General features: G+C 41.3%; 1 protein-coding gene across 1 annotated transcript in view; it reads left to right on the top strand.

Annotated features, from left to right (window-relative positions):
- Positions 1–16,186: 16,186 nt before the first annotated feature.
- DISC1 (DISC1 scaffold protein) overlaps positions 16,187–25,612 on the top strand; it is a 191,798-nt gene continuing 182,372 nt past the window's right edge. The window contains exons 1-3 of the mRNA XM_050894209.1: positions 16,187–16,247; positions 16,702–17,690; positions 21,311–21,380. Of these exons, the coding sequence (XP_050750166.1) occupies positions 16,214–16,247; positions 16,702–17,690; positions 21,311–21,380 (1,093 nt within the window). The 5' untranslated portion in view covers positions 16,187–16,213. The remainder of the gene's footprint in view (positions 16,248–16,701; positions 17,691–21,310; positions 21,381–25,612) is intronic.

The following is a 25,612-nucleotide window of genomic DNA, read 5'->3' as shown; positions in this document are numbered from 1 at the left end:
GTGTATGCATTACCTGTATTTATAGATCGGATCAAACAGCACCCAAGTCAGAACTACAAATGTAACGCTAATTTGCTAAACACAGTGTGTGTATGCTCAGATGATAAAATCTCCTCGGAAAACAGCTGTGTGGGAGAACTGGCTGCTTGAAACCAAGAGCAGAATGAATGTGATGTGTGTGAACTTTCCCTGTTCTCTGCCATGGCAAACGAGTTGGTTGTTTGGAGGGGTTTAGTGGGCTCTGGTTGAAAGGTTTCTTTTGCTGGGCTGAGAGGTCAGTGGGGCAGGAAACTGTTACAGACGAAAATCTCTTAGTAGAGTGACTTTGAGGCAACCTGTGGAGCAAAAAGTCAAGAGGTTGATAGTGAGCACTGTAAAACTGAGTAAGAATGAAAGGGTTAGTATCTGTGGGAGAGGCAGGAACTGGGAGTTGATATCATTAGATTTTCTGAATTGTTTTGTAAGTCTCCAGATCTGTGTAAGGTGAGGCATGTGGCATCGGTGTAGCTTTTCAAGACCTTGCTAAATTCTGCATAATAATAATAATGGAAAATTAGAATCAAATGATAGTGATGTTTTCAATGTGCCTGTAGATAATGAAGTTTGACAATGGCTTCACGACTTTGCTGATTGATGGGGTGAGCAGAGTAGTCCCCAGCTCAGCTCAGCTCATCTATCTGGCAGCACTTTGAGTTTGAATTGGCAGTCAGGCCTTTGGGTCTGAAAAGTATGTTTTGAGCATTGAAGGAAACTATTCTTAGGGTCTTTTTGTTTTGTTTTTGGAAAGCCATAAAGTCTCCAGAGAGCTTGGGAAGCGGAAGGACAGGTTTTTTGTGCTAGTAAACTGCTTTCTTGCTGTTTTAGTGGGATACTGAAAGTATTTTGTTTCCCATCTTTAATGATACGATGGTAAGCATCCTTTCCACTGACATATCAGCTTAGTTTTATGGATTATCACTACTGCAGATACACAGGCACCTGGAATGGTGCTGGTGGAGATTACTTGCAAGGCCAAATGCTTATAGTCGCAGGCTTTTTTCTTACGTTACGGCTGTCTAATTCTTGTGGTCTGGTTGTTCCCGTTCCCACACACACAAATGTTTTACTTCAGGGAAACACCCCGAGCTTCCAAGGAAGGAGCATCACCGAGCCTGTTCAGTGTGGTAAATCCAGGCAGCCTCAGCCCTGTAAAATACCTGACTTCTCATTGCAAGGGCTAAGCTGATCATATCGGGAAAGGCTTGTTTTCCCCTGTTGTTGGAGAGCACGGGAAAGGCTTGTTTTCCCCTGTTGTTGGAGAGCATGACTTTGGGGACAAGAGCTTTCCCTTCTCTGTTAGGGTTTTGGCCAGGGATGATTACTGAGGCAGGGACGAGGTTGAATTTCATGTGCTGGGCTAAGGTCCAGGTGCTTCCTGTTGCTAATGGCCCATGGAGACCCAGGTGATAGGGGGAATGGGCAGCACAGCTGTTTGCTGGGGCTTGGCTGTTCCCCTTTATTGAGCAGTGCATTAACCTGTCAGTATTTGCACTAACAGCTCAGGCTGTGATCAGCAGGAGCTGAGCTGTGGCTGTGTTGCGTTCCCAGCTCCGCTCTTGAAGAGCAATAGGCACACTAATCTCGGGAGAGCAGGACAGACAACTGCTGAGTTTGGTGTTTTACATTGCTGTAGCAAGATTTCCTTAATTTTAACATCTTTGTGGTTGCCATGTCCCCAGTGGGAGTGACATGGAAGGAGTGCCGACATCTGTGCATCAGCAGCGGTGTGGAGTCTCAGGGGCATGAGATGCTCTCAAGACACCCTGGATGGTCCCAGGCTATGCTGCCACTGTGGTGGGGCAGCACTGTTTTGGCAGGGCACTGTGCTGAAATTTTGCTCCTGTCCTGCTGGAGCCCTTGTTTAGGAGAGCAGTACGTTTTTATTTGCTTAGAGCAGTGAAAATCTTGAGGAGACCCTTGTTGAAATTGTGTGAGAAGGGCCTGGTCACTGTTGCCTGGAGTGCAGCACCAGTGCAGCTGATCCTCCGTGCAGTCTTGCTCCCAAACTAGTTAATAATCAACAGGTATTGCATTTCCCCTTTCCCTGGGAAACCTGAATGTGGTCATGGCGAGACAGCTGCTGTAGCGTTCCCGTGCTTGTGGTCTGCCAGGGTCTTGTACAGACTGGGCCATGAGAAGAGCTGCTCCAGTTAATGGTTCCCTCTGAGCAGTGCATCAATGCTGGCTGTCTGCTTCCTGTGAGAATGAAGACAGGGGGAGAAATGCTGCTTTGTCAGGGGGTCTTGGGTTGCTGTAAGGTAAGAAAAGACCAGCTCCCACTTCTTCCTTTGTATGCAGCGAGCACTAGCAGTAGGGTATTTGCTCTTTTAGCAGATTGAGAATTTTCTTGCTATGGCACCAGTTTTTGCCAATAACAGAATTTTCCATGGGATCGTCTGCTCCAGGGCCAAGTTAGGAACCATTTGATATTAGCCAAGGAGGTGTTCTCTGCCTGCCTTGAGTATAGTTATGATGCTTAGTTTTTCAGAAGTACATTTGTTATCGTCTTTTTCTGTATGAGGTAGAACTGGGAACTAATAACTAGTGTTGCTGTTTTGGGAAGAACAATCCATAGGACTTCTGATTGCCCTTTGTGAAACCTGCTGGCTTGCCCTGTTGTTCCTCAGGGCGTTTTGTTTATTCCTTAGAGCACAGTTGGTAAGGTTTTTCATCTTTGGGTTGAATAGGCTGTGTATATTCATGCCATTCACTTTCTGAATTAATTTCATATAATTTTAAAATAATTTAGCTTTGTTACAACCAGTGATAACAGTGTGTAGTAACACTTTTGCTGTGTTTCTGGTGAGCTTGGTGTGGCACTGAATTTCTTGATGAGGGTCCAGACCTTTCCACTGGATCTGGACACACACATTTCTTATGTTACTGCTTTCTGCACTGCCAGGTCTTAGTGAAACTCTGTGTGCTTTGCCTAGGCATTAAGTTGGAAGCCTGGGCATTAAGTGTGGCCCTAGCAAGTTTAGATTGGCTGTGGCTTTAATATTGAAAGGCCAGTATGACTGTTCAGTGCAAGCTGTATGAGAAGTACATGGGGTTGCTGTCTTTCTTCCAGGTCTCTTCTTAGGAGCAATTGTTCTACGTGTTAGCTGTCTAAAAATGATCTCTAATGATTTGAAAATCATGATATAAAATATGAGAGAAGTTTTTAAAAGGAGGATTACAATGCAGGGAGCTAAGTAGGGAATAATAATAGTAGTAATAATAAAAAACCAAACAGACCAGGTAAAGGCAATGCAGAGGACAGCTTAAGGCTATTCTAAGGAATTCTGTGTAGCAGCCTGTGTACGTATTTTAAGCACGAACATTGCAAAGTAGTAGAAGAAGGAAGAGACCAGCCCCAGAAATCCCTCGAATTCTAAATAAAACCAGGAAAGAGAAGAGGAGATACAGAAATAACTGTATTTGTGCACTCACTTATATACAACATATACATCCGTGGCACAGTTATGGCTGCCTGATACAGCTGTGTGGCAGAGTGTTCAGGTTTGCCTTTTTCCATGCCCGTGTTGTAATTAGACTTCATGGACTGGATAGGGTAGACGCAGTATTCCCTGCGCAGAGGTGGTCTTCCTCCTTCCTTTGCCAGGAAATTTGTGTGAGAGGCAGGTTTTGTTGCAGCTGTTCAGAGATGATGTTAGATTTTTGTGTGTGTGTGTGTGTGTGTGTGTGTGTGTAATGCCCTTGGCACCATTTAAGGGATTATGTTTTTGAAAGGCAAGTGTCTTCAGACAGTTATAGTCTCACAGATGGCTCCGTCTTGTCCTCCAATTGGCAAGCAGCCTAGGAAAAGGTATCAAAATAATTTTTAATATAGCAAACTGAATAATACCATGAGAAAAATGCTCTCCAATGTTTGTGCAGCCAATAAAAAAGCCTCAGTAATAAACATTTTGTGAAATAACTGCAGTAGATCAAAGTGACATTTAAGTGATGCTCATGAGCATCATTTAATCACCAGCTAACTACTAAAGGTCTGCTGCTGTGGAACAACAGGAGTTGCTGTTATTATGCCTTACTGTGTCTGTCTTGCTTAAGGCACTGACCATCATTGAAGCTTGTGATTTCTCTGTGTGTGTGTGTATGCTTAAATGCTGGTTGAGAATCTATTTATTTCAAGTACTGAACTTTGTTCTTAATTTTCTTCATATATAACAGTCAGCTGTTTCCAGCTTCCAGGATGTGATGAAACTATTGTTTACTAACTTCCTTGTGACTCCTTTGTGGAGTTAAATCAGATAAATTGCTTTCTTGCAAAGTTGGATGCATCTTCACATATGAAACTCTTGAACTTTTGTTGTGTGTATAGATAACTAGTGGAATACTGCAAATCCTGAGACATGCATTTAAAGCTTAGAGGTATGATAGGATAGTTCAGTTTGGAGGGCACCTCAGAAGGTCTCTGGTCCAACTCCCTGCTCAAAGCAGGGCTGACTCTGAGGTTGTACCAGGTTGCTCAGCCTGCTCCACTGCTTGGCTGCCCTCAGGGTGAAAAAGTTTTTGTTTGTATCCAGCCTGAACCTCTCTTGTTTTAAGTTATGCCCGTCTCTTTCTTGTCCTACCCCTGTGCGCTGCTGTGTATGGATTGCTGCTATCCTCACTATTGGTATGTAGCATCTTAGGAGGGTTGTTGCTAGTAGAGGGTAATCAGATGCCATTTATAACATCTTTAAAAATTTTAGAGTAGCAGCTTGGCATTCTTTGATTTACTTTCCTTCCTATAGCATAAAATAGCACTGTATTTGCTGAAATTTACTGTTGCTGCAAACATGTCTTTATACCCAAAGAGGGCATTCTAACCTTAGAGATGTCCTGAGTTCTGCCTTCATGGCTTTCTCTGGTACAGAAGTCCTTGCTTATGACTCAGACTTTAAGGTAATTTAAGTTTAAGACATTTCATATGTTTTTGTTCAGTAAAGCACTATGACACTTTTATTGTACAGAAATGAAAATCCATGTGTCTTCTCAGTATCTCCCACAGTTTTATTGGTACCTCTTTGTTTTTTAACGCTATTCATGAAAGATGTTCCTGCTCACTGGGGGTTGGAGGGAGAGAATGCTTTTTAGGTTGTGAAACTTTTGCAAGTACCTTCAAAATACTGTGAGTTTTCCTTTCCCCCTAGTCAGGAGAGGATTTAAAGGGCTTCCAGCTTAATGGTAGCACTGTTTCACTCGGGAATTAAAGAACTCCTTCTGTCTATGGACTATCCTAGTGGACTTACTTGACACAGATATTTTATAACTATACTTTCCTGTATCAGATCTGTGGATTAGTATAGACTTGTTTAGATTTGGAGTACAAAAACTTAGGCAGGCACAAGTCATATTATAGATAAATTAAGGAGTCATCTAAATATGATGTTTGTATTTGCTTCAAATTTCTGGTGAAAATGTAAGTTAAACCTGAAGTTTCCAATGAAACTTCACTGTACAGAATCCCACATGGAATAGCATTATTGCAGGATCTGCCTCGGGGGGACCAGTGACTCCAAGGTTTGATAGTTTTGAGAATATTAAGATAAAATTCTATCTAAATGCTGCTTTTGAAATCTCCAGTCTTTTCAGTGAAGACAGGAGTTCTAAAGGTACAAAGCCTTAGGTGTATATTCTTACAGTGAAAATGCTTTTTTTTTTTTCCTAGCTTTCTTTCAGGAGTCCTGTGTAAGTCCTTAGTTCTGTCTTGGGCGTGCTTTGCGACTTGGATAGTTGTGTAGCTTCTCATGTGGTCTGCTTTAACCACAAACTAATGCATCAGGTTACTGCTGTACCTCTGGACTGATGAGATCAAATGTCTCTGAAAATGCATTGCTTTCCTTGAAAGGAAGCTACAGCAGTTCTGTCTGCTACTTTTTAATAATAATACTTGTCAGGAGTACTGTGTGTAAACCTGAAAGAAGCAGGGGACGAAATCCCCTGCTGCTACTACACTAGTACTGCCCAGGGGCCTGTCCCATACAACTGAAAGGGATAGGCAAATGCAAGCTGCCTTGCACAGGACCCTGCTAATCCTGGGTTCTGAATTCAGGTTTCCTAAAGCAAGTAGTAAATTAAAAAAAAAAGTATTAAAAAAGTATTGAAAATAATGAGTTAATGATCTATATTTATTCTGGAAAACAATTTGAATGACACTCAAAGTTTTCCTCTGCCAAGCTTTTTGTTACCGAAGCAGATCTTTTCAGGTGTGCGTGTTTAACACCATATGGTACAATCTGCACCTTTTTTATCCATTTAAAATGCTAAGCTGAATCCAGAATATGTTGACCTGAAAAACTGCTTCATTGGCTTATTCAAGACAATCTTCTTTTAATATAGAGAATATTTTTGAAAGGTCAGTCTGATTTTTGAGTTTACTTCTCTTTTTTTTTTTTAACTTGAAGTATTTTGCTTAAGACTTTGTTTCATTACAGTATCACACAGAGTCCTTGGTACCCAAGAAGCATCTGCAAGCTGTGTCATGTAAACAGTACAATTTCTTTGAAGATTAATACTGTGCTTTAATTTACTTGGGTAATAAAAGCAGACAGGTGAGGTTCAACAAAAGGTGACAGATCCTGTGGCCTTGTACTTAGGTAGGAATACTTAAGTGAATTACAAATAGCATATGACAGAAATAAGTTAAAAAAACCTCTGGCAAAAATCTGTGCTTTTGTTGAGCATCATAGGCATATGTTAATAAGTGTAACCTGTATTATTAGCTAATACATGTTAGCCCAGGGAGACTGTCAGAGTAAATTGTGGCAGGTAATTGTCTTGATTTCCTAGACGTGAATAGCAGTGATTTACAGTCACGGGAAAGAAGCTCTTACAAGAGTGTTTTCACTGAGATGATCTCAAAGGGGATGAATGGAGCCAGTGTGCCTTTAGAGTGGGGTTTGGTTTAGATGCTCATACAAACTGTGTGTGTGCTGTGAAAGAAGTAACAGGAACCCTGAGAACTGGCTGAAGTCCTGGTAGGCAAAAGGCTGAGCACCTGGAGGCAAGCAATGAAATCAGTGGACCCAGCTGAAGTGGGGTTGGGCTCCTCTTAAATACACCTGGAGAAGCCTAGAAACTTCTGAGCCCTGCTGATGGGGAGTGTGAAGCAGGAAGGCTCTCCACCTGGGAAGGGATGGGGTGGTCTGAGGGGACTGAGGAGCCGGACGGTCTGGAGCTCATGTGAGGAGGATTTTTGGAGGTAAGTTGAGATGTGTTGGTTTGTTGTTGTGAGGGGAACGCTGTTAGGGGGCTGGGGGAGGCTTGTGCATGTTGGGGTCGTGACAAAAAAGATAAACCGAAAAGGACCAAAGAGGTGGTATTGGGGAAGAGAGTATCTCTGTGTGGCTTTGAACATTGGGAACTTTGTGGGTGGTTATCACTCTGGACTGTATAGCATTAAGTGTGACCCATGCAGAGTTCAAAGGTCCAGAGCAGTGACTGGAAAGATTTCTGGTTCATCTGTCTATTTCACTTACTTGAAGAGAAATGAGCAATTGGTTTGTGACAACTAATTGGGGACCAAGAAGAGAAATGCTATGGAAGTTGGTGGAAAAGAAGGCAGGGTTTGATGGGAGTGGTGGAAAGCATGTGCAGTGTTGGTATCGGCAGAGTTGGGATGGAGACAAAAATGAGTGAATGACAATCAAGGTAGATCTGTCGGTGTTGATGATGTCCTCCCTCAGCCTGGGGTCTGGCTGCTGCTTGACTGTATCCCCTGATCTTTGTCTGCCTCTAGTGGGCATGACTTTTGAATATGTGTGAAGACAGGGCTTTGGTCCTGTTGAGTCTTTAGTCTCCAGTCATGGTGTGAGGCGCATGGGGTAACTCTTGGCTCCTGCCTGGAGCTGAGTAGGCAGTCGCTCAGATCTTGTGTGAGTTGTCACTCTGGGAGTCTGGTTACGGAGGCAGTGTTCCTGCAATACCTGATGACGTGGGTAGGAAATACCAAGTTTGGTCTCTGATGCCAGGGCTGTTTTCTGGGAGGTATGGACTGCTAGCTGTCTAGCACTGGTGGGTGCCTTCTTTGAGTGCTCTCCAGCCCTTTCTTGAGGTCTTCTCATCCTCTGTATTGATTGCCATTGTCACTCTGTGCTGGCACATCTGCTAAATTCTGTAGTTCAATGCAGTTACCTTATAGACAGAAACTATATTCTTTCCTGGAATGTTAATTTTTTGTTGTTGTTGTGGTGTTTTTTTTTTCTTAGATATCTAACTTGCTCTAGGCGGAGTGACTTCTGTCCCACCTTATTTAGAAGGAGCTGTGATTTCTGCTAGAAGAGAGGTGTTCTTGCCCATGGTTAGTATTCTGCTGCAGTTTCAGCGATATCTGCTATAGTACTTCCTCTACAGCTTGTTCATAAGATAATCTCAGAATTTCACCTGAACCATCTACTTTTCTCCTCTATGCTACAGGAAAAGGATATAGCAGATGTCTTCACTTTTGTGTTCTCAGGCCCAATAAAACAAACTTCCAACTTCTGTTTTGTCTGTCCTACAGCCTTGGGTAAGGGTTGTAAAGGTTGAGCCATATTCTCACCAAAGATCTCAAAAGGGATATCATGTGCATCTTTCCTGCTTACCAGTGTAGGTCTCCAAGGGAATTGCACTTGGCTTGCTGGAGTGCAAAGGTTGACCCCTCACAGGCTATAACATCTACAGACTGATGATGCTGAGTAATCTGTTGGCCTTTAGCAAGGACTTGCATTAACTGAAGTTGTCTGTGTAGCCGGTGAGGATAGGACAGTAGTGCTGCAGTCTGTGCCTTGTGGGTTCAGCTGAGGATCTTCGTCTCGTCACTTGGAGTGGCAATTTATCGTCAGCCAGCAAAAGCACAATCCACACAATCGCTGCTGGAAAGAGCAGAGGATACCCGAGTACAGAAATTTTGTGGGAGCATAAAGAGTTGCAGGGGTTCATGCAAAGCCCTGAGATTTTTGGGGGAGCAGGGTGAGGGACCAGTGCTGCTCATTTGCCTGCCTCCTTGCCACAGGTGAGCTCTGTGTCCCATGCATTGCTGTAACTGCAGTTTGTGTACATGCCTGGCTTTTGCAGTATCTTGTATTTAAGCTGCATCCTGAGGTGCTGTGCTTTCTGTGGGAAGTTATTTCTCAGCTTTCCTGATGTCTGGAGCTCCATTCTGTCTCCATTGTTGTCTAGACAGCGTTGACATCGCGTCCTGACAGCCTGACTGGGGCTGTAAGGTAAACTTCCTTCGGCAGGCAAAGGAGGAGCATTTGTCCTGGGACTTTGATATTAAATTGTAAAGCTAAAAGCATTCTGACTCCTCACCCTTGGCAATATAGGAACTGCCACATTGTTTTATTTTCATTATATGTGATCACTACTGAGCTGTTAAGAGAAAATTACTTTCTATTTCAGTAAACTCGATTCTGGTTTCAGACTGACTGTGCATCAGATGCTTAATTTGGAACCCACTCTCTTGGTGAAATTAAAAATTCAAATCTCCAAGCTGGAGCACTCAAACTGTGCTTGAATTAGAAATTGACTGCTGTCAATGTGCTCTCACACTTCACCCCTTTTTTTTTTTTTTTAATTCCTCCCTCCCCCCGATGAGTTTTATATTAGAGTCTTGCTGTAGATGATCTGACTGAGCAGAAGTAGTGGGAATCCACACTGTCACTCCGTAGACAGAGTGATGAAAGAGAAGTGTGGTGTGTTAAATAGACCATTCTTGAAAAGGACTGCTGTGTACTAATTTCATAGTTACATGCATGTTTGGTAAAATACTTTAATGGGATATGACTGCAAACCCATTAAGTGTTGTTTGCAAATTAATTTAGGATCTAACCAAACTTCACAGTTTCTATGCAAAATCCTCGCTGTCCTATTTCTGTGTAATATTTAAAGCTGTTTTCAGATCTTGCCTGAAAGAACCAGAGCCTTCTCTCCCCTTTAGACATTTGCATGGACTGCCTCTACAGACTTCTGCACCAAAACTGGGAACAAAAGTTTTTTTTCCGCAGGAAGAAAAACAACAAACCTTAAAAGAACCCCAAACTCCTGAAATAAGCATTGGTTCTCTATTGTGAGTGTTCTCTGTAGGCTTGCAACTTGTATGTCCTCCTGCCTCTTTGGAAAGTGGATAAATTTTTCTCAGTTATTTAACTATAAGTTAAAAAGAATTATACTCACAGGTTTAAAACAAATTGGGCTGGACATTTGTGGGGAAGTTAAGTTTCTTCTGTTACTGACTGTGCTGAAGGCGCCCAGTACTGGTACTGGCTTGTTTTCCTGGACCTGCTTGTGTTCTCCCCCAGGGTGTTTTATTGTCCATCAGGTGGTCCACGGGATGGATTGCACAGCTGGGTGTAGGGTAAGTGATGACTGGGGAGCCTGAAAAGGTAACTGTTATGTTAGGCAGTTGATTATGTGAGTTTGGCAGTTCCAGCTAGCCTAGGCTGATAGCAGTGAGTTGGGTGAAATACATGAGTGAGCTGTATAAGGAGGTTTGGAGACTGATTGGGTTGAGGCTCGTCAACCAGAGATGAATTTTGAATGTGAGATGTAGTAACAGCCGGAGAGCGAGATGTGTGAGAAGTGTCTGTAACAGGATTACGCTGAAGTTTATCTCAAAGATCTTGGGCTTCCCTTGCTTTTTTTTTTGCTTGGAGCTTCTCTGACTGCATGAAAACAAATATGAAAAGAGCAGAAATGTCATTTTTTTGACAGTATCATGCTATCTAAGTGGTCCTGCTTTATTGAGACAGCACGGAGTCACCTGGCTGTTCTAGAGTGAATTTGGCCACTTGCTTTTCTGGCCAACAAAATGAGTTTCCTTGTAACGCCACAGTGGAGAAGTTGGGTGGTGTTAATTTTCATTCAGCTTGGAGGAATGCAATTTTCTATAATAGCCAAGCCTTCGGTCTCAGGTTGCCAGCCATAGAGCGTTGATTAGTTATCGAATAGGCCTTCACAGTGCAACTGCATGCTTTCGCAAGCTGGATACTTATTATATTTTTAAATTTGAAAAGATCAGAAAGGCATGTTTCTGTTCTTTCTGTCACATCAAGGCGCTTAGGCCCTGATTCAGCAAGGCACTTGCTTGAGAAAAAAGCCTGCTTTTGTGCATAGTCAATGCACTGCTGAATACTGATGGACGCAGATGTGTTTTAAAGTGTTAGTAGTATTGAGCACAATTATAATATGTAATTAAGGAAAGGGGTGCTTCTCTTATTCCCTCTGACTAAATAGGTGATTGTTACTGACGTTGGAAGTGCTTGATATTTACCAGCTTACTTTTTAGTAGATATTTTCTTTCTTTCTTAGTGTTAAGGCAAAACCAGGTTTAAAAGACTTTTTTTTTTTTTCTTGAGAGGAAAAGAAGTTGATGGGCACATTGAAACTAGTATCAGCTAATGTGATTCTTACTGTAGAGAGAGATGCTGCAATTTCATCAAATGGCTTAAAATGAGTTGTTGCATTAAGGAGGTAAGTGGCTCAAATGTAACAACTCAATGACATGCACATTATGGGAGTGTGTCAATAAAAATACAATTATTTAAACGCTGGCTAAGGAAGACCACTCTGACTTCTAAAATGCACAACTCTGAAGTGTTTTTTAATGAAGAGTAGAAACTAACATGCATTTAATGACTTCAGAGAACATTTTATGTGCGATGTCTTGGAAATTTAACAGTTGAATAACTGAACCTAGCCAGTGACCTTAGAAATCACGGGAACCCTTGGTGAGTAAATTTGTAAATGGTATCAAATATAATGTAGCTTGGTCATTGCTTGTCTTCTATAGATACGCTTTATAAAATGCTAGACAAATCAAAGTATAGTTAACATTCAGTAAGTAAGATGAAAAAGCTAAATGAGACCTTTGCATTTTAAGAGTTATAAAAATCTTTGTTGAAAAGTAACTTTCTTTTGAAAGGTTAGTTGTGTAAAGAGACAGTGCTAGTTTGTTTTAACATAGGCTGCGTTGAGATCAGTGCCATCTTATTTTGAATGTTTAGTAGTATCTTTGAAATTCAGCAAATGAGTCAAAATATAACTGACTAGGAACCTGCAACATTTTACATATTTTCATGACATAGGAGCTGAACAGTAATGGTTATTGTCATGTCAGATTCATTGATCCCTGAGAATGGTTTGTTTCTGTTACTGGTAGCTTAAACATTTGTGTGTCTCTATGTTTGTAAATAATAAATATTTTCATCTTACTTTGTTTGCGTACAGTTTAATGCAGGTGTTTAAGGCTTCCTTAACAGAAGCAGCACTACAGAAATTGCTTGGAGCAGTGCTTTGATAGGTGGCTTTGAATACGACCAAGTATCTTTTCTTCCACACCACAGTTACCACCCACAAATGCTCTGAATTTGTTATTCTAAAAAATCAACTGTGTGTAATATAGGTGTATTCAGATAGTCGAGCTCTCTTTACAACTGCATGTATAATTTCTCAGTTACCTTCAGGGAGAACTTAATGAGCTTGCAAGCATTCTGCATTATGTGTTTAAAGCAGGGGTGAGGAGGTAATCGCTTCAGAGTTTCTGTACTGATCTATAAAATCCTAGTGGATTTTACAAAAATGTAAGGTAGTTACACCTGGTTGTCCACAGATGCAACTAGACCATTTGATCAAAAAACTGAACTGCCACTTTTGTGGCTGAAAACAAACCCTGATTATCTAAAATAAATTAGATGACTGTTCTGCTGTCCTTTAGCATCAGGCTGGGTACAAGAGCATGTGCTCTTTCCATCAATGGGAAATGCTCTTTGGCTTCGCCTCTCCCTCTTCCATCTTACTGGTGCAGCTAAGATGTGAACAGCATTTATGGTCATGCCTTGCTTTACAGCAATAGACTCTTCCCCCCTGCCCCGTGCTCTGGCTCCGAGCTGTTAGTTTTTATGAAATGTTAGTCATCAGGAAAGATTGTTATGGTGAAAGAGCTGTTATAATTAAGTTACTTCTGGGCTTTCATAATTTGGATTTGAAGCAATTTGCACATAATCTGACATTAGAATATACGTTGCATCATCTTCTAGGATTGTAAAGTATTTTTTAAAAGTTGATTTGTACTATTACAATTGAAAGGGCCCTTCTTCCATTTGTGACTTTTCTCTTTTTCTAAGTGCATGTCTCATACAATACATGACACTTTATAATATAGGGTTTTTTTAATTACCATGAGTTGTTTCACAGTGTTCCAAGGTCCTGTTTTGATAGTCTTGTAGTTAATTGCCATCAGTTATTTGATGTGCTTGAAACTGAGGGAATTGTAAGAAAAATTTGAGGCCTGTCTTTTTTTAACAAGCTAGCTGAATTGGTTCTGTGTAGTTTTTGTATCTGATGTGCAGACAAAGCAAGCTGTGGTTGGAAGGCTATGCAGAAAAACAAAGTCTTTGAAACTAAATTTCATATACGCGATGATAAGCAACTGGAATTATTCTAATCTTCAGGAAAGGGACATGCAGAAGGGTAAACAGCGCACAAACAGTATACCCAAAGCTTTAGTAACATCCTGGCTGGATTTTGTGCTGGCCGAGGGCACTGTGACTGCTCTCTAGCTGGAGGCAGTGATCAGGCTGTGGCCGCCTCCTCTCTCCCTTATCCTCTGGGGAAGGCGTGGGTGTTCGTGTTGAGGTGCTGGTCCTGGCTCTGTGTCCGTCCACTCCTTCTCTGCCTTGCATTCAGGTGCAGCAACATTGCGGCTAAGGACCTGCAGCCTTCTCCTAGTAGCATCCTCTGAATGGATCATGGCTCGGACTGTAATCTTGAGTATAATTCAGGCAGTGGTGCCTCTCTGGTAGCCAGGTGAGGGACTTGTGCTGCTGGACTTGCCAGGAGGCAGAGCTGGAGTCTGTAAAGGAGCTGAATGGTAAACCTGTCTAGAGGGTTACCTGCAAACGTTGGGAGGAGTGCAGAGATGCGTGGGTTTTGTATGGACTAGTTCAGGATACTGGAATTGTACCACTTTGGCTCCAATAACTTTTAGAATTGCATCTGGTTCACTTAGTGCAAATACCTAACACTTTGGTCAATTTAAACCTTACTTATATTAGCTAAGTTTAAATTTGGTGTTTGAAGAGCTGTAATTATCTGTCTGCTTTAGAAATTCATAGTCATTTAGTGGGATCAATTTTAAACTGATTTTAATTAAACCAAAGAACCTTTTCCATTTTTACAGATGAGGCCTGTGACTAGCCTTTGTAAATGGTGATAAAGTATATCTAGTTTTAGAATGACTTTTTCCTGCGTGACTGATTTCTTCTGCTGAAGGCAAATTTAGGCGGTTATTTTGTATATAAACTATAAAAGAATTAAATTCTAAAGAATATTTTGTTCACTTTTTGTTCCCTTACTCCAGGAGTCGTTCCTATTTGTTAAGACTTCTATTAAATTACTCCCAGTACAGCATTTCACTGTCTCTTTATAGTAGACAGGCTGATGGACTCCGTGACCTTTTTTATTTCTGATTTCTGTGATGCTTTTTCCTCTGACAAAAGAGAATGTAAGAGACGGCTGGGGTATTCTAATTTATGGTGATAGGAAGCAGAATATAGAAGCTTAACTGCAGTCCCATGGTGAGATGTGCCACTATTGTAGTATGTGGAAAATGTATAAATTGCTTTTGTCGAAGGTTATTTGGAGAGAGTGTAGTGAATGTTGGGAAAAGTGTCCTGGGAAGTTTCAGGTCTAATTCTTAAATTTTTGTATAGGATGTCATTGTAGTGAGGTGTGTACAAGACCTGTGTTAGGAGTTGCTGAGGAGTTTAGATTATGTGCACATCTATCAATGTAAAAATTGACAAAGGATTGTGATTAGAGATGAATATTAAATATATTGCATGTAAAGAAAAAGAAAATCTGAAACTTGAGTTCTTGGAAGAGCTCTGTGTGGGTCATGAGAATATTTCTAGCACCTGAGATTCTGGCAATTGATTCTGTTTCAGTGAGTTGAGGGCAGCTAATCAAGGTGTGCTGGTTTTGGCTGGGATGGAGTTAATTTTCTTCATGGTAGCTAGTATGGGACTGTGTTTTGGATTTGTGCTGAAAACAGTGTTGATATACAGAGATGTTTTCGTTATTGCTGAGCAGTGCTTACACAGAGTCAAGGCCTTTGCTGCTCATCACTGCCCTGCCAGCGAGTAGGCTGAGGGTGCACAAGAAGTTGGGAGGGGACACAGCTGGGACAGCTGACCCCAAATGACCAAAGGGATATTCCATACCATATGATGTCATGCTCAGCATACAAAGCTGGGGGAAGAAGAAGGAAGGGGGGATGTTCAGAGTGATGGCGTTTGTCTTCCCAAGTAACTGTTATGTGTGATGGAGCCCTGCTTTCCTGGAGATGGCTGAACACCTGCCTGCCGATGGGAAGTGGTGAATGGATTCCTTATTTTGCTTTGCTTGCGTGCATGGCTTTTGCTTTACCTATTAAACTGTCTTTATGTCAACCCACAAGTTTTCTCACTTTTACCCTTCTGATTCTCTTCCCTAGCCCACTGCGGGGGGAGTGAGCGAGTGGCTGTGTGGTGCTTAGTTGCCTGCTGGGTTAAACTGCGACACGAGGGCATAATTTAGCTACTCATGAGATCCCTTTGAAGGGTCATTCTGGCAAATAGGTCCAGTCAATATTTTTTTGTGTTACAAAATGGATGATGGTGCAGAGCTTGTATTCCCATTGATTGTGTGTGGAATACCTTTTGACTGGCAGTAAGTCCATAAGAAACTGAAAGTAGTCACCACGTAATCTTTCACCCATATTTTTTTTTTTATAAAATGTACAGAAAACAAAGACAAGATACCATGTTCTGATCTCCCACTTCTAATGTTCGTTGTGTTTTTTATCTTGGTTCTTTTTATTCTGCTCTGCAAACAGCAAATTTATCTTTTCATCTGTATAAGTAAGGTATACATGGGGAAATTGAGCTATTGAGCAGAGCCCCTTTCCTAATGATATTAATACTGCAGTAATGCTACCAAGCATATGGTGGCGTTAGTTTTCTAGGACTGATGGTCCTGCATGCAAAACTTTAACTTTACATTTTGGACAATAGGTAGTACAGTAAATCTAAATGACAACTTATAAAATGTCTCATTAGACTGACATCTGCAGCCACAGAGTGTTACAGAGTCGCATCTGTTCTGGAAGCAGAATCTGAATCACTTACTCATACTAATAAAACATGGATATGAACACAAGAAACTGGACATGAGCAACAACAGATCATGCACAAAATTTCTTTGTGAGTATGGTTTTCATCTTTTTGATGCAGATTCAGTCCTGTCCTTGATGTGCTTGTAAGTCTGAAAATCATCCTGGATCAGAGAGACTTAAACAAGGTCTGTGCTTTAGCATGCTGCTAAGCAAATTGAGAATGAAAAAGCACAGAGTGGTGCTATGAATAAGGAAGATGATGTGGTTCATCATTCCCAGGTTTGTGTCCTGATGGATGTGATTATGTTAGTGAGTTCACTTAAAAGCAGGTGCAAACTCTTTAGAAAGTGAATGAATACACACAGTGTTCTCCGGCAGCACCTTTTCTCCTCTATCTGCAGCATGGTCAGTGTCTTTGTTTTGTTGAAATGGAAAGTGGTGCGCTGTTTGAGATTCCTGAAACAATTATTTTCAGATGCTACAATATGTTAAGCCTAGAAAAATGCAGAAATACTTCAATGACTTTTTTTTCCTTCCCCCAGATGGTCAGGAGCACTTAATGCCTGGAGGCTCTCTTCGTAAAAAGAAACTGGCAAAAAGACCTGGATACATGAGGCCAGAAGCTCAGCGACAGATAGAGTTTCAGTCCCTGGGTGCCTGCAAACCATTCAGCCCAGAAGAGCTCAAAAATGGCAGGCAGCATTGTGGAGACTTTGAGAACTGCTCTCTATGCAGACAATGCCAAAATAACTTTGAATTCTTATGCTGTAGTGCAGCGAGTAGTGCCGTAGTTCCTGCTAATGGGGTAACAATGTTGGCTGCTACTGGAAATATGCCAGGATGCTGCAAAAATGTTTCATGTTGCAAGAATCCACGATCAGAAAACACAGTGATAGCGGTTTACTCTGCTGCAGCAACAAGCAAAGGAGATTTTTCTGCTGTATGCTGTACACGGCAGAAAAGCCACAGTGCTAAAGTGAGTAAGCCCCCAAACATGTATGCTTTGGATCAGACAGAAGTGAATAACAACTGTGAATATCAAAACAGAGATGTTGTTTCTCATTCTGTTGGTGCACACGATAGCTTTAGTTCAAGTTTCAGCTTCATACAGCTCTCCCTGAATGCGGCCTCTGGAGTAAGCAATGCTGAAGGCAAGTCAACCGTTGAGGAAGCTGAGTATGTTCTGCATCCTGGCACCACAGGAAATCTGCAGAAGCCAGAAGAGATGGCCCGAACTTGTGAGCACTTGGGAGCTTTACATTGCTTCTCCAGGCCCAGTGAGGATTTGGAGTATGAAAAAGAGACCACAGCAAGTGATAAACTACAGGACTGTGAGACTGTTTCTCTCTCGGATACAGATGCAACATTTTCATATTCTACAGATTCCTCGGATGCAGCATCTGCTGGCTCTTCTGTCACCTCAGGCTATGAAAGTAGCTTTACTGTTAGTGACCATAACTGGGATACTTTGATGAAAAAATATGAACCAGTGCTACAGGACTGCCTGCTTGGCAACCGCAGTACGTTGAAGGTTAGTACCCTCACTTTGTCTTCGATTCCTCCCCCTGGCCCTCGAAACATTTGCATTTATAGTGCCAAAGTCCAAATTGATGTAGGAGTTGGGATATTAATGGTTTTTGTGGCATTTGTTCATAGAGGTTTACAGTAGCACTCTGTGTGATAAAGTGAGAGAACTGGTTTCATTTTCTTTTTGGTTCTTTAAAAAAAGTGATGTTGCAGTACCCTATGCCTATATTCTACTGAAACTGTGATCCTCTCATTTCTAGGATGTCACACATTAGGTTCTGAATTCAACAAATACCATTTTCTTTCACAGGTGGCTGTTTTGTCTGCAGTTTGGAGTATATATAGTACAAAATTTGGGGGTGGTAAGAACTCTTTTCCTGAAGCACCGTGATTTAAAAACTCTCAACTTTTTAATAGGAAATGTGTAAGTTTAGCCAAAGATTTCTTGGAGTGAGGCACCTGTATGAGAGTAGCCTGTAATCTAATAGGTGGGTACCCTCCCTGCACGAAGAAAAATGGAGGTCAAGTCCCTGCTCTAACTCCAGCTGGGAATTGAACCTGCCCCCCCCCCCCCCTTCCACCCCAGAGGAGTACTGGGCTGTTGAGTCAGGACTCTTTCATTTTTGCAGATGTGTGTACCCACGTGTATACCTACCACATATGCAGGCAGTCTCATTCACTGTGTTCTTTGTGGGAGAGGGGTGGGGAAACTTTTTAAGAAGGATCAGTCATGTTTTGTTACACAGTTTTTGGGATGGCGGGGTGGTCATTGGAGGGAAACCATTCTGAGCTTACCTGCAGTAAGGAGCCAAATATTGGCTTTATTGTGCATGCAGGAAGCAGTAATCCAGAGATTAAAGTGGACATGATGAATTTCACAAATTTGTTCAAGGTGCACTGAGTGAGTGGTGGGGTTTTTCTAGTGTGATGTGTTGTGTGGGTGTGCTTTTTTTTGTTGGTGGTGGTTTGGGGTTTGGTTTTTTTTGTTGTTGTTGTGGTTTTATTTTTTTTTTAGTGTCTCACTAGTGCCCTGAGTTTCTGGGATGCCTTTCAGAAACCCAGGTTCTTGTGACTTCTCAGCGCAGACATATCTGCTGAGATGCACTGTATTGTCTTTAGGCCTGATGAAACAATCTGCTCTGGGGAGACTTTGCACAACCCTGCTGTCTGGGTAAGACAGAAGGTTGAGAAACTTTTATTCTTACTTTACTCTCCGTAACATCTGACCTGGGCTTATGCTCTCTAATCCTTACTTTTCATAGAGGATGCGTGTAGGACTCAAACTAGGTTCTCTTATTTACAGACTTCACACACATTGACAAGGAGCAATTTCTTTGGCTTCGTGCCTGGAATGACAATGTGCCTGTAGTCTGGGATGGTTTGGGAAATTAATTTGCTGCAAATCTGGGAGTAATAACATAATCAAAATAGGAAATTATTTTTGTCTCTTTTCAGTATGCTTATTTGATAGGCACAAAAGAAACATTGCTATCTTTACTTTCTGTATTCATTAATTCATTGAATTGGAGAATTGGGGATTTGTGCCCTCAGATGTCTTTGCCCTTGGTTGGCCAGTCATGTATGTTTAATTTGAAGCACCTTCCTATTGTAATGATAATGAGCAAGTCTCAAACTTTTCAGAAAGGAACAAAAGCAACTGTAGTCAAGAAAAGGAGACAAATACCAAAGTTGCTAAAATTGTGCTTTTTCTGTACTTATTAAAAAAAAAAAAAGTGGTCATCGTCACATGGAACAGATATAGGACATGCCACGCTGAAGCAGCTCTTTGATTAGTTGAGCTCCAAACGTCTTACCAGCCTGCAAATAGAAAGCACTTTACTGTGACAGCATCAGTCAGTTTGCCGTGGGCATGCCTGGGCTGTGGTACCCAACCAGACTTTAAATGACCTGCCACTGTGAGTGCATGATGGAATAAATGCTGCAAACAGCAGCAAAGCTGTACTCTCAGTATAGATGGTTGTTATACATCATATATATGAAAAAAGTGTCATTTGAATCATTCCTACTGCAGGCTTCTTTAAAACTCTATCAAAAGTATGACATAAAATACAGAAAATAATTTATGGTGAGAATTCAGAGCTCCTCCCTTCAATATGTTACACATTCCTCACCAGCCTCAGAGAAAAAAGATTGGAGTTTCAGGATGTGGGGAAAAAAAAAAATAAAAAAAGCCTTGAGGAAAAGGGAGTATATACACTGTTGTTTTTTGTTTGTTTTTTCTTTTTCCCCTGGGGCATCCTATAGCCTATTATTAATCAAGCATTTTTTGATTATTTTCTGGCTTTATTTTTTATAGTTCTTTTCTGACTAGTCCACTTTCACATACCATATTTACAAGGGATACCATTAATTTAAATGTCTTGCCTAATTTGTGTGTTGTTTGTGTAGTCACCATAACTGAGTATTTCTACTAAGTTGTTGACTGGCTATACCTATTTTTCTCTATGCAATTTAGAGTTTAAATGTAGGGATTTAAATATGAAAGGGTTTCAGGGAGCAGTGAAATCTTTTGTAAATGCAAAATGTCTAAAGTATGGATTTTCTTGTGTTGGAAAATGCTTTCCCAAGCACTTTCAGGCTTTGGGCTATGAGAATATATTCTGCTGCTTTTTCCAGACTTACCTTTTCCAGTGCTAATAATGGCTTGTTTGGTACAGATCATGTATAAATTTAATAAGAAGAAAACACTTTTCAGTCTTGTAACTGTAGCCATGTTAGGCTGTGGCTGGCATGGCAATGAGGAGAGGACTGTCTACCTTCTAAGCAAATTCTTCTAACAGTAAAAACTTGTAATTGCCTTTGAATGCGCACCTAGCCTTACAAATTTTTAGTAAATTTAGAATTTTGGTGCAGACCTGTCATGTTAACGAAGAGCGGCAGTAAGTTTTGAAATAAAACTTTATTATGGTAAGAGTTTCTTTTTGGATGTGAAAAGGCGCTCTGTATGTGGTACAGGTATTCTTGGTGTTTTGCTTTTTTTTTCCCATCTAGCATTTGCAGCGTGAACATTTCTGAAAATGCAAACGTCAATGTTATATAGATGAACCTAAATTATATTTTAATGAAACTTCATTGGCTGCATATGAACACAATTTTCTGTGGCATAACATGAGTATACCTGTTCCAAAATGTTCATACTGTATTTCTCTTTTTACTTACAGAAGAAAATGTGGTTTGCATATGGAAATTTTGAATTTGTTCTGTGCAAAACTCATATAGGCAAAAAATTGTTAGAATGGGCTCAAGAACACAGAGTACAATGTGATCAGAAGTAGATATGCTGACAGAATCCTCTAATAATCCTTACTTTGATTTATTCAAAGGGTGAAAAATATCCTATGATCACATGATCTCTTTTGCTTTTCAAGAAATAGTTTGTTATTCTCTCTATGTGTTTGGACTAAAGCCATGCTTGGCTCAAGTAGCTACAGTTCAGCTGACTTCCAAATAGGTCTGTCCACTTAAGAAATGCTGGGCTTAACTCTCAAAATTGGACTATTCTAGTGATGTAGTAATTCATTAAATTTATATTATGTAGAGATTAATAGTCTAAGTATTTTTAAATGCGACTTCTTCATGATTAACTTTTTTCTCTTTGCGTAGGTAAAATCCTTGATCTTACGGCTTCAGAGGCTTCAGGAAAAAGCAATAGAGGAAGATGACTATGATAGAGGTGAGAATTGCTCCCCCCTACCCCCCACTGGATCATGCTGCTTTTTTTTTTTTTTCCTTCCCTCTCCTTCCTCTATTGATTTTATTTTATATTTGCTACATAGCGGTGGGTAGGTTTGGAAGACTAGTTCAGTGAACTGTATTGTTTATTCTGTCATATGGCAGGAAACAAATTAAAGAAAGAAGTAGGTCAGCAGCAGGTAGCAACAGTTTTTATTTTCTTGAGCCACATCACCGTGTGGGAAGGTTGAAATCCAAATATCCACCATCTGGATCAGCTGTTTTGAAGCAGCATGACTTTAAAAAAAATGCAGAAATGAATGAAAGCTTTGAAAGGAGAAAGGACAGGCACTGGCTGCTGACAGAGTGCGATTTGTTGCCTGCCACGTTTAGTCATGACACTACAGCAGGGCTCAAACACAGAAATGAGGTCAGTAGCTATTATAAAAGTGAATGATACTGTCCTGTGGGATTAACTTGATGTCCACTGAGTTGAATCAAAACCAGCTAGAGAATATGGTGGTAATACAGCTGCTGGCAAATATCTGTATTTGAATAGTGCTTTTCCTTTCAAATGCCTTGTCATTCTGATAAGCTCAGCGCGTGTGCGTGTTAATAATGAGAGCATCTATTAACACATCCAAGGTTTCTTATTGTTTCCTGTTATGGTAGTCTGTGTTCAGGTACTCGTATTTTGATAGTCTTGAGGTTGTAGATTAAGTTCTTCCTGCTAGATCTATCTTCAGCTGGGAAGCCCTGCAAACATTTCAGTAAAATCTGCATGGGTACTTCAGAGAATAAGGCTAGAAAAAGATAGTTCCTTTCCTGCCACTCTTTTATTCTCGGCTTTTATGGGTTGGGGATTGGTCAGACTTGTGGTTTGCCTTTCAGAATTAATGTGTGAAGCTTTGCAGTTGTACCGTGGCTCTGTTTCCCTGCCCCCAAAGGTGTCCCCCAAGACGATGAAAATGTGTTTTAATAGCGTCTAGGGAGTAGGTGTGTAGCCCTTTTGCAAGAGTGGTTCTGTTGGCCTCTTAAAAGCTCACCTATATATAGGAGAAAAGTCTGCTACTGTCACAAGTCATTCTTTTAGCGTGGCATCTCCCAGTGGGGAAAACCTTTAGGTATGTTAAAAGCTGAGGATGTTGTAGATATTCATGGGTTTAATCTCTGTCAAATGGACACTATTGATGTGTATGCTTTACATGTGTAAAACTCATAACTATTCTTTTTTTAAGTGCCTGTGGGTTGAGTTCCCAGTTGGAGACTTCCTGACAGCTGTGTACTCAGTGCACATGGTTCCCACGAGTTCTAGCTGGGACTCTCTGGGCAGTCAGCCACTCCAACAGCAGTACTTTAGTATATCAGGTGTGACATCTGCATGTGATGCCATGTAGTCGTTGACCATAGTGGAAAATGATGATTGTCTAACCTTGCACAGAAAGCTCTTGTGTATTTTTTCTGGGTGCTAGTCTTGTATCTTCAAAACAGGACCATCTTTCTGTTGACCATCATTTTATCAATTACCCTTTTCAGTTTCCACCCTAGTTATGAGGCAGGTAGCACGGAGGGCGGTTTGCAGAGTCTTGTGTTAATTCCCCTCAGAAAAATGATCCAGCTGAAATGTGATTTCATGAGGTGTTGTGGGCACAGCTTACAGAGAGCAAAAGTGGCAGCAGTACAATGGTGGAGAGAAACATCCACAGGTGGGATTGCTGTTTTCTGTGCTAAGTCTGGTATATACAGGCAGAAAACATTTGGCCTGATATGGGACTAGATACTGAGGTGCTTGAGAGACTTTGCCTGGGGTTCCTCCATCCCTTTGAAAACTGGAACTCCATCTTCACACGAGTGTTCTCAGAAAATGCCACGCTCCATGCATGCACGTGACTATGCATCCTTAATTTTATCAATTCCTAGTTTTTGAGTCCTTGACCCACTTTTTGTCATACTGGTCTGCTCCTCTTCTGGTACAACTGTCAGCCGGGGCTTTTTTTTTTGACACTTTTCATTATTTTCATGGTATCTGAACTGGCTTCCTTAGTTTTGCTTTTGTGAAACACGGGCAGCATATCTACAGGGAAAGACTCGCATGGAGAAGGTGCAGTGCTGCAAGAAGAAGTGGTGACCTTCCCTCGTCCTCTTGCAGTGGCAAGCTTTCCACCTTTGCTTTTAGAGCTATATCGCTGCTCCTGGTGGAGAACAAAGTCTTGCCTGGCATGAAGTGAAGTTTGAAAGCTTATTAAAGAGCTTACAGATTGGCCCAGTACCAATTTCTGTTCAAGTAAAATCTGTAATTAGCCTTCTTTAAAGGGATCTTATTGCCAAATATTGCTAGCAGGGAATGGAGTTGCTAAATGTGCAGAGCTGTGATGTGGGGCATAAATGGAAATACATTATGAGGGAGTGGGAGAAACTGACACGGTGTATGCGGAGGGCTGAGGACATTTTAACTATAATGCTAAAAAGAAAATTCCCGTCCATGTAATTTGGGGGACTTTGAGTATAGAGTAAGTCCTCTGTTAAGAGCAGAACTGTTTTGAACCGGAGATTGTGGTAATGCTGTGTGTGGTGATAGCATGGGTCGTGCTGATTTGGGAGTGCTGCAGGGGAAGGGGAGATGTAGTATGATGTGAGTAGCTGTGAAATGCCTTGTATGTGGAAGAGGTGAGTAGAGGGGAAGGAGAGCAGGTGGAGGAGGGGTATGGGTGGCTATACCCCCCCGAATGGAAAACTAAAATTGTCAATAAATACATTATCGTGTTGTCCTGGTTTCGGCTAGGACAGAGTTAATTTTCTTCCTAGTAGCTGGTATAGTGCTGTGTTTTGGATTTAGTAGGAAAAGAATGTTGATAACACACCGATGTTTTTAGTTGTTGCTAAGTAGTGTTTATACTAAGTCAAGGATTTTTCAGCTTCTCGTGCCCAGGCAGCAAGAAGGCTGGAGGGGCACAAGAAGCTGGGAGGGGACACCATCAGGACAGCTGACCCAAATTGGCCAAAGAGCTATTCCATACCATATGACATCATGCCCAGTATATAAACTGGGGGGAGTTAACTGGGAGGGGGGATCGCGGCTCGGGAACTAACTGGGCATCGGTCAACGAGTGGTGAGCAATTGCATTGTGCACCACTTACTTTGTATAGTTTAATTCTTTTAGTATTGCTATTGTCATATTATTATTATTATCATTATCATTGTTTTTCATTCCTTTCTGTCCTATTAAACTGTCTTTATCTCAACTCACGAGTTTTTTTCCTGATTCTCTCCCCCATCCCAGGGGTGGGGGGGGCAGTGAGCAAGCGGCTGCGTGGTGCTTAGCTGCCGGCTGGGGTTAAACCACGACACGTGTGTAACTATGTTATCGCTTCAGTGGTAGAGGCTCTTCTCCAGCTTCAACCATAGACAAGAACTCAAGAGATTTTCTGACTTTGGCTCTCTGAGAGCCATCCAGTCTTGCAGGAGAGGGCTTGGTTTTTAACAGCAGTTCAGTGGGAAGGAGATGGGTTAGCACTTAAAACTCCTCAGAGTGCTCAGGACTGGTTTCTGATGTCTGACACTGCAAACTTAGCAACCTAAGGAAAGGCGAGCGTCTACTGTCTGACATTGCTGCTTTCCTGTTCTCCAGAGCTTTTTGAAAACTCCCATAGTTTATAGTAACTTTTGAAACTGAAGTGTAAGTAAAGTGGTGCCCCTACAGAGAGGGGAAAGTGATGCACTGTGTTTTTGGTTGTGGCAACGAGACTAGGAAATGGCACAGAAATAAAGGCAAGTTTTTCCCACTACAAAGCTGTGAACAAATACCTTGTTGCAAACAGGTCAGGAATAAGGATATATTTGTTTTTCGCTTTGCAGAAACACAGAACAGGTGCTTGATGCTTGGGTCTGTTAGAGAACATGCATGTTTTCCAGGTTCATTTTAATGAATTAGTATTTATTTTCTGAACTGGTGATGATTTTTTTTTTTTAAGGGATATTTGGAACCACAAACCTCCATTGTTGTTTAGGAGAGAAGTGAATGCCTGTTTAAATCTTCAACTTGTTTCTTCCTAGTTTTTCTTTCTTTAGATGAATCTATTTGTCTTCCTCCTCCCCTCAAGCTTGGGAGGTGCACAGCAGAAATGGCTTTTGCCATTGCTTGTTCACCTGTGCTGTGCTGCCTTAGAGACCTGCCTTGGCATGGTTAGGGTGTTGGTGTAGAGAAGCTTCAATCAGTCATTCAAGCAACTCAG

This window comes from Gymnogyps californianus, chromosome 3 (genome assembly GCF_018139145.2).
Source record: "Gymnogyps californianus isolate 813 chromosome 3, ASM1813914v2, whole genome shotgun sequence".
NCBI lineage: Eukaryota > Metazoa > Chordata > Aves > Accipitriformes > Cathartidae > Gymnogyps > Gymnogyps californianus.
The sequence above is the reverse complement of the archived record's forward strand: the minus strand, read 5'-3'. Positions and strand labels throughout refer to the sequence as shown.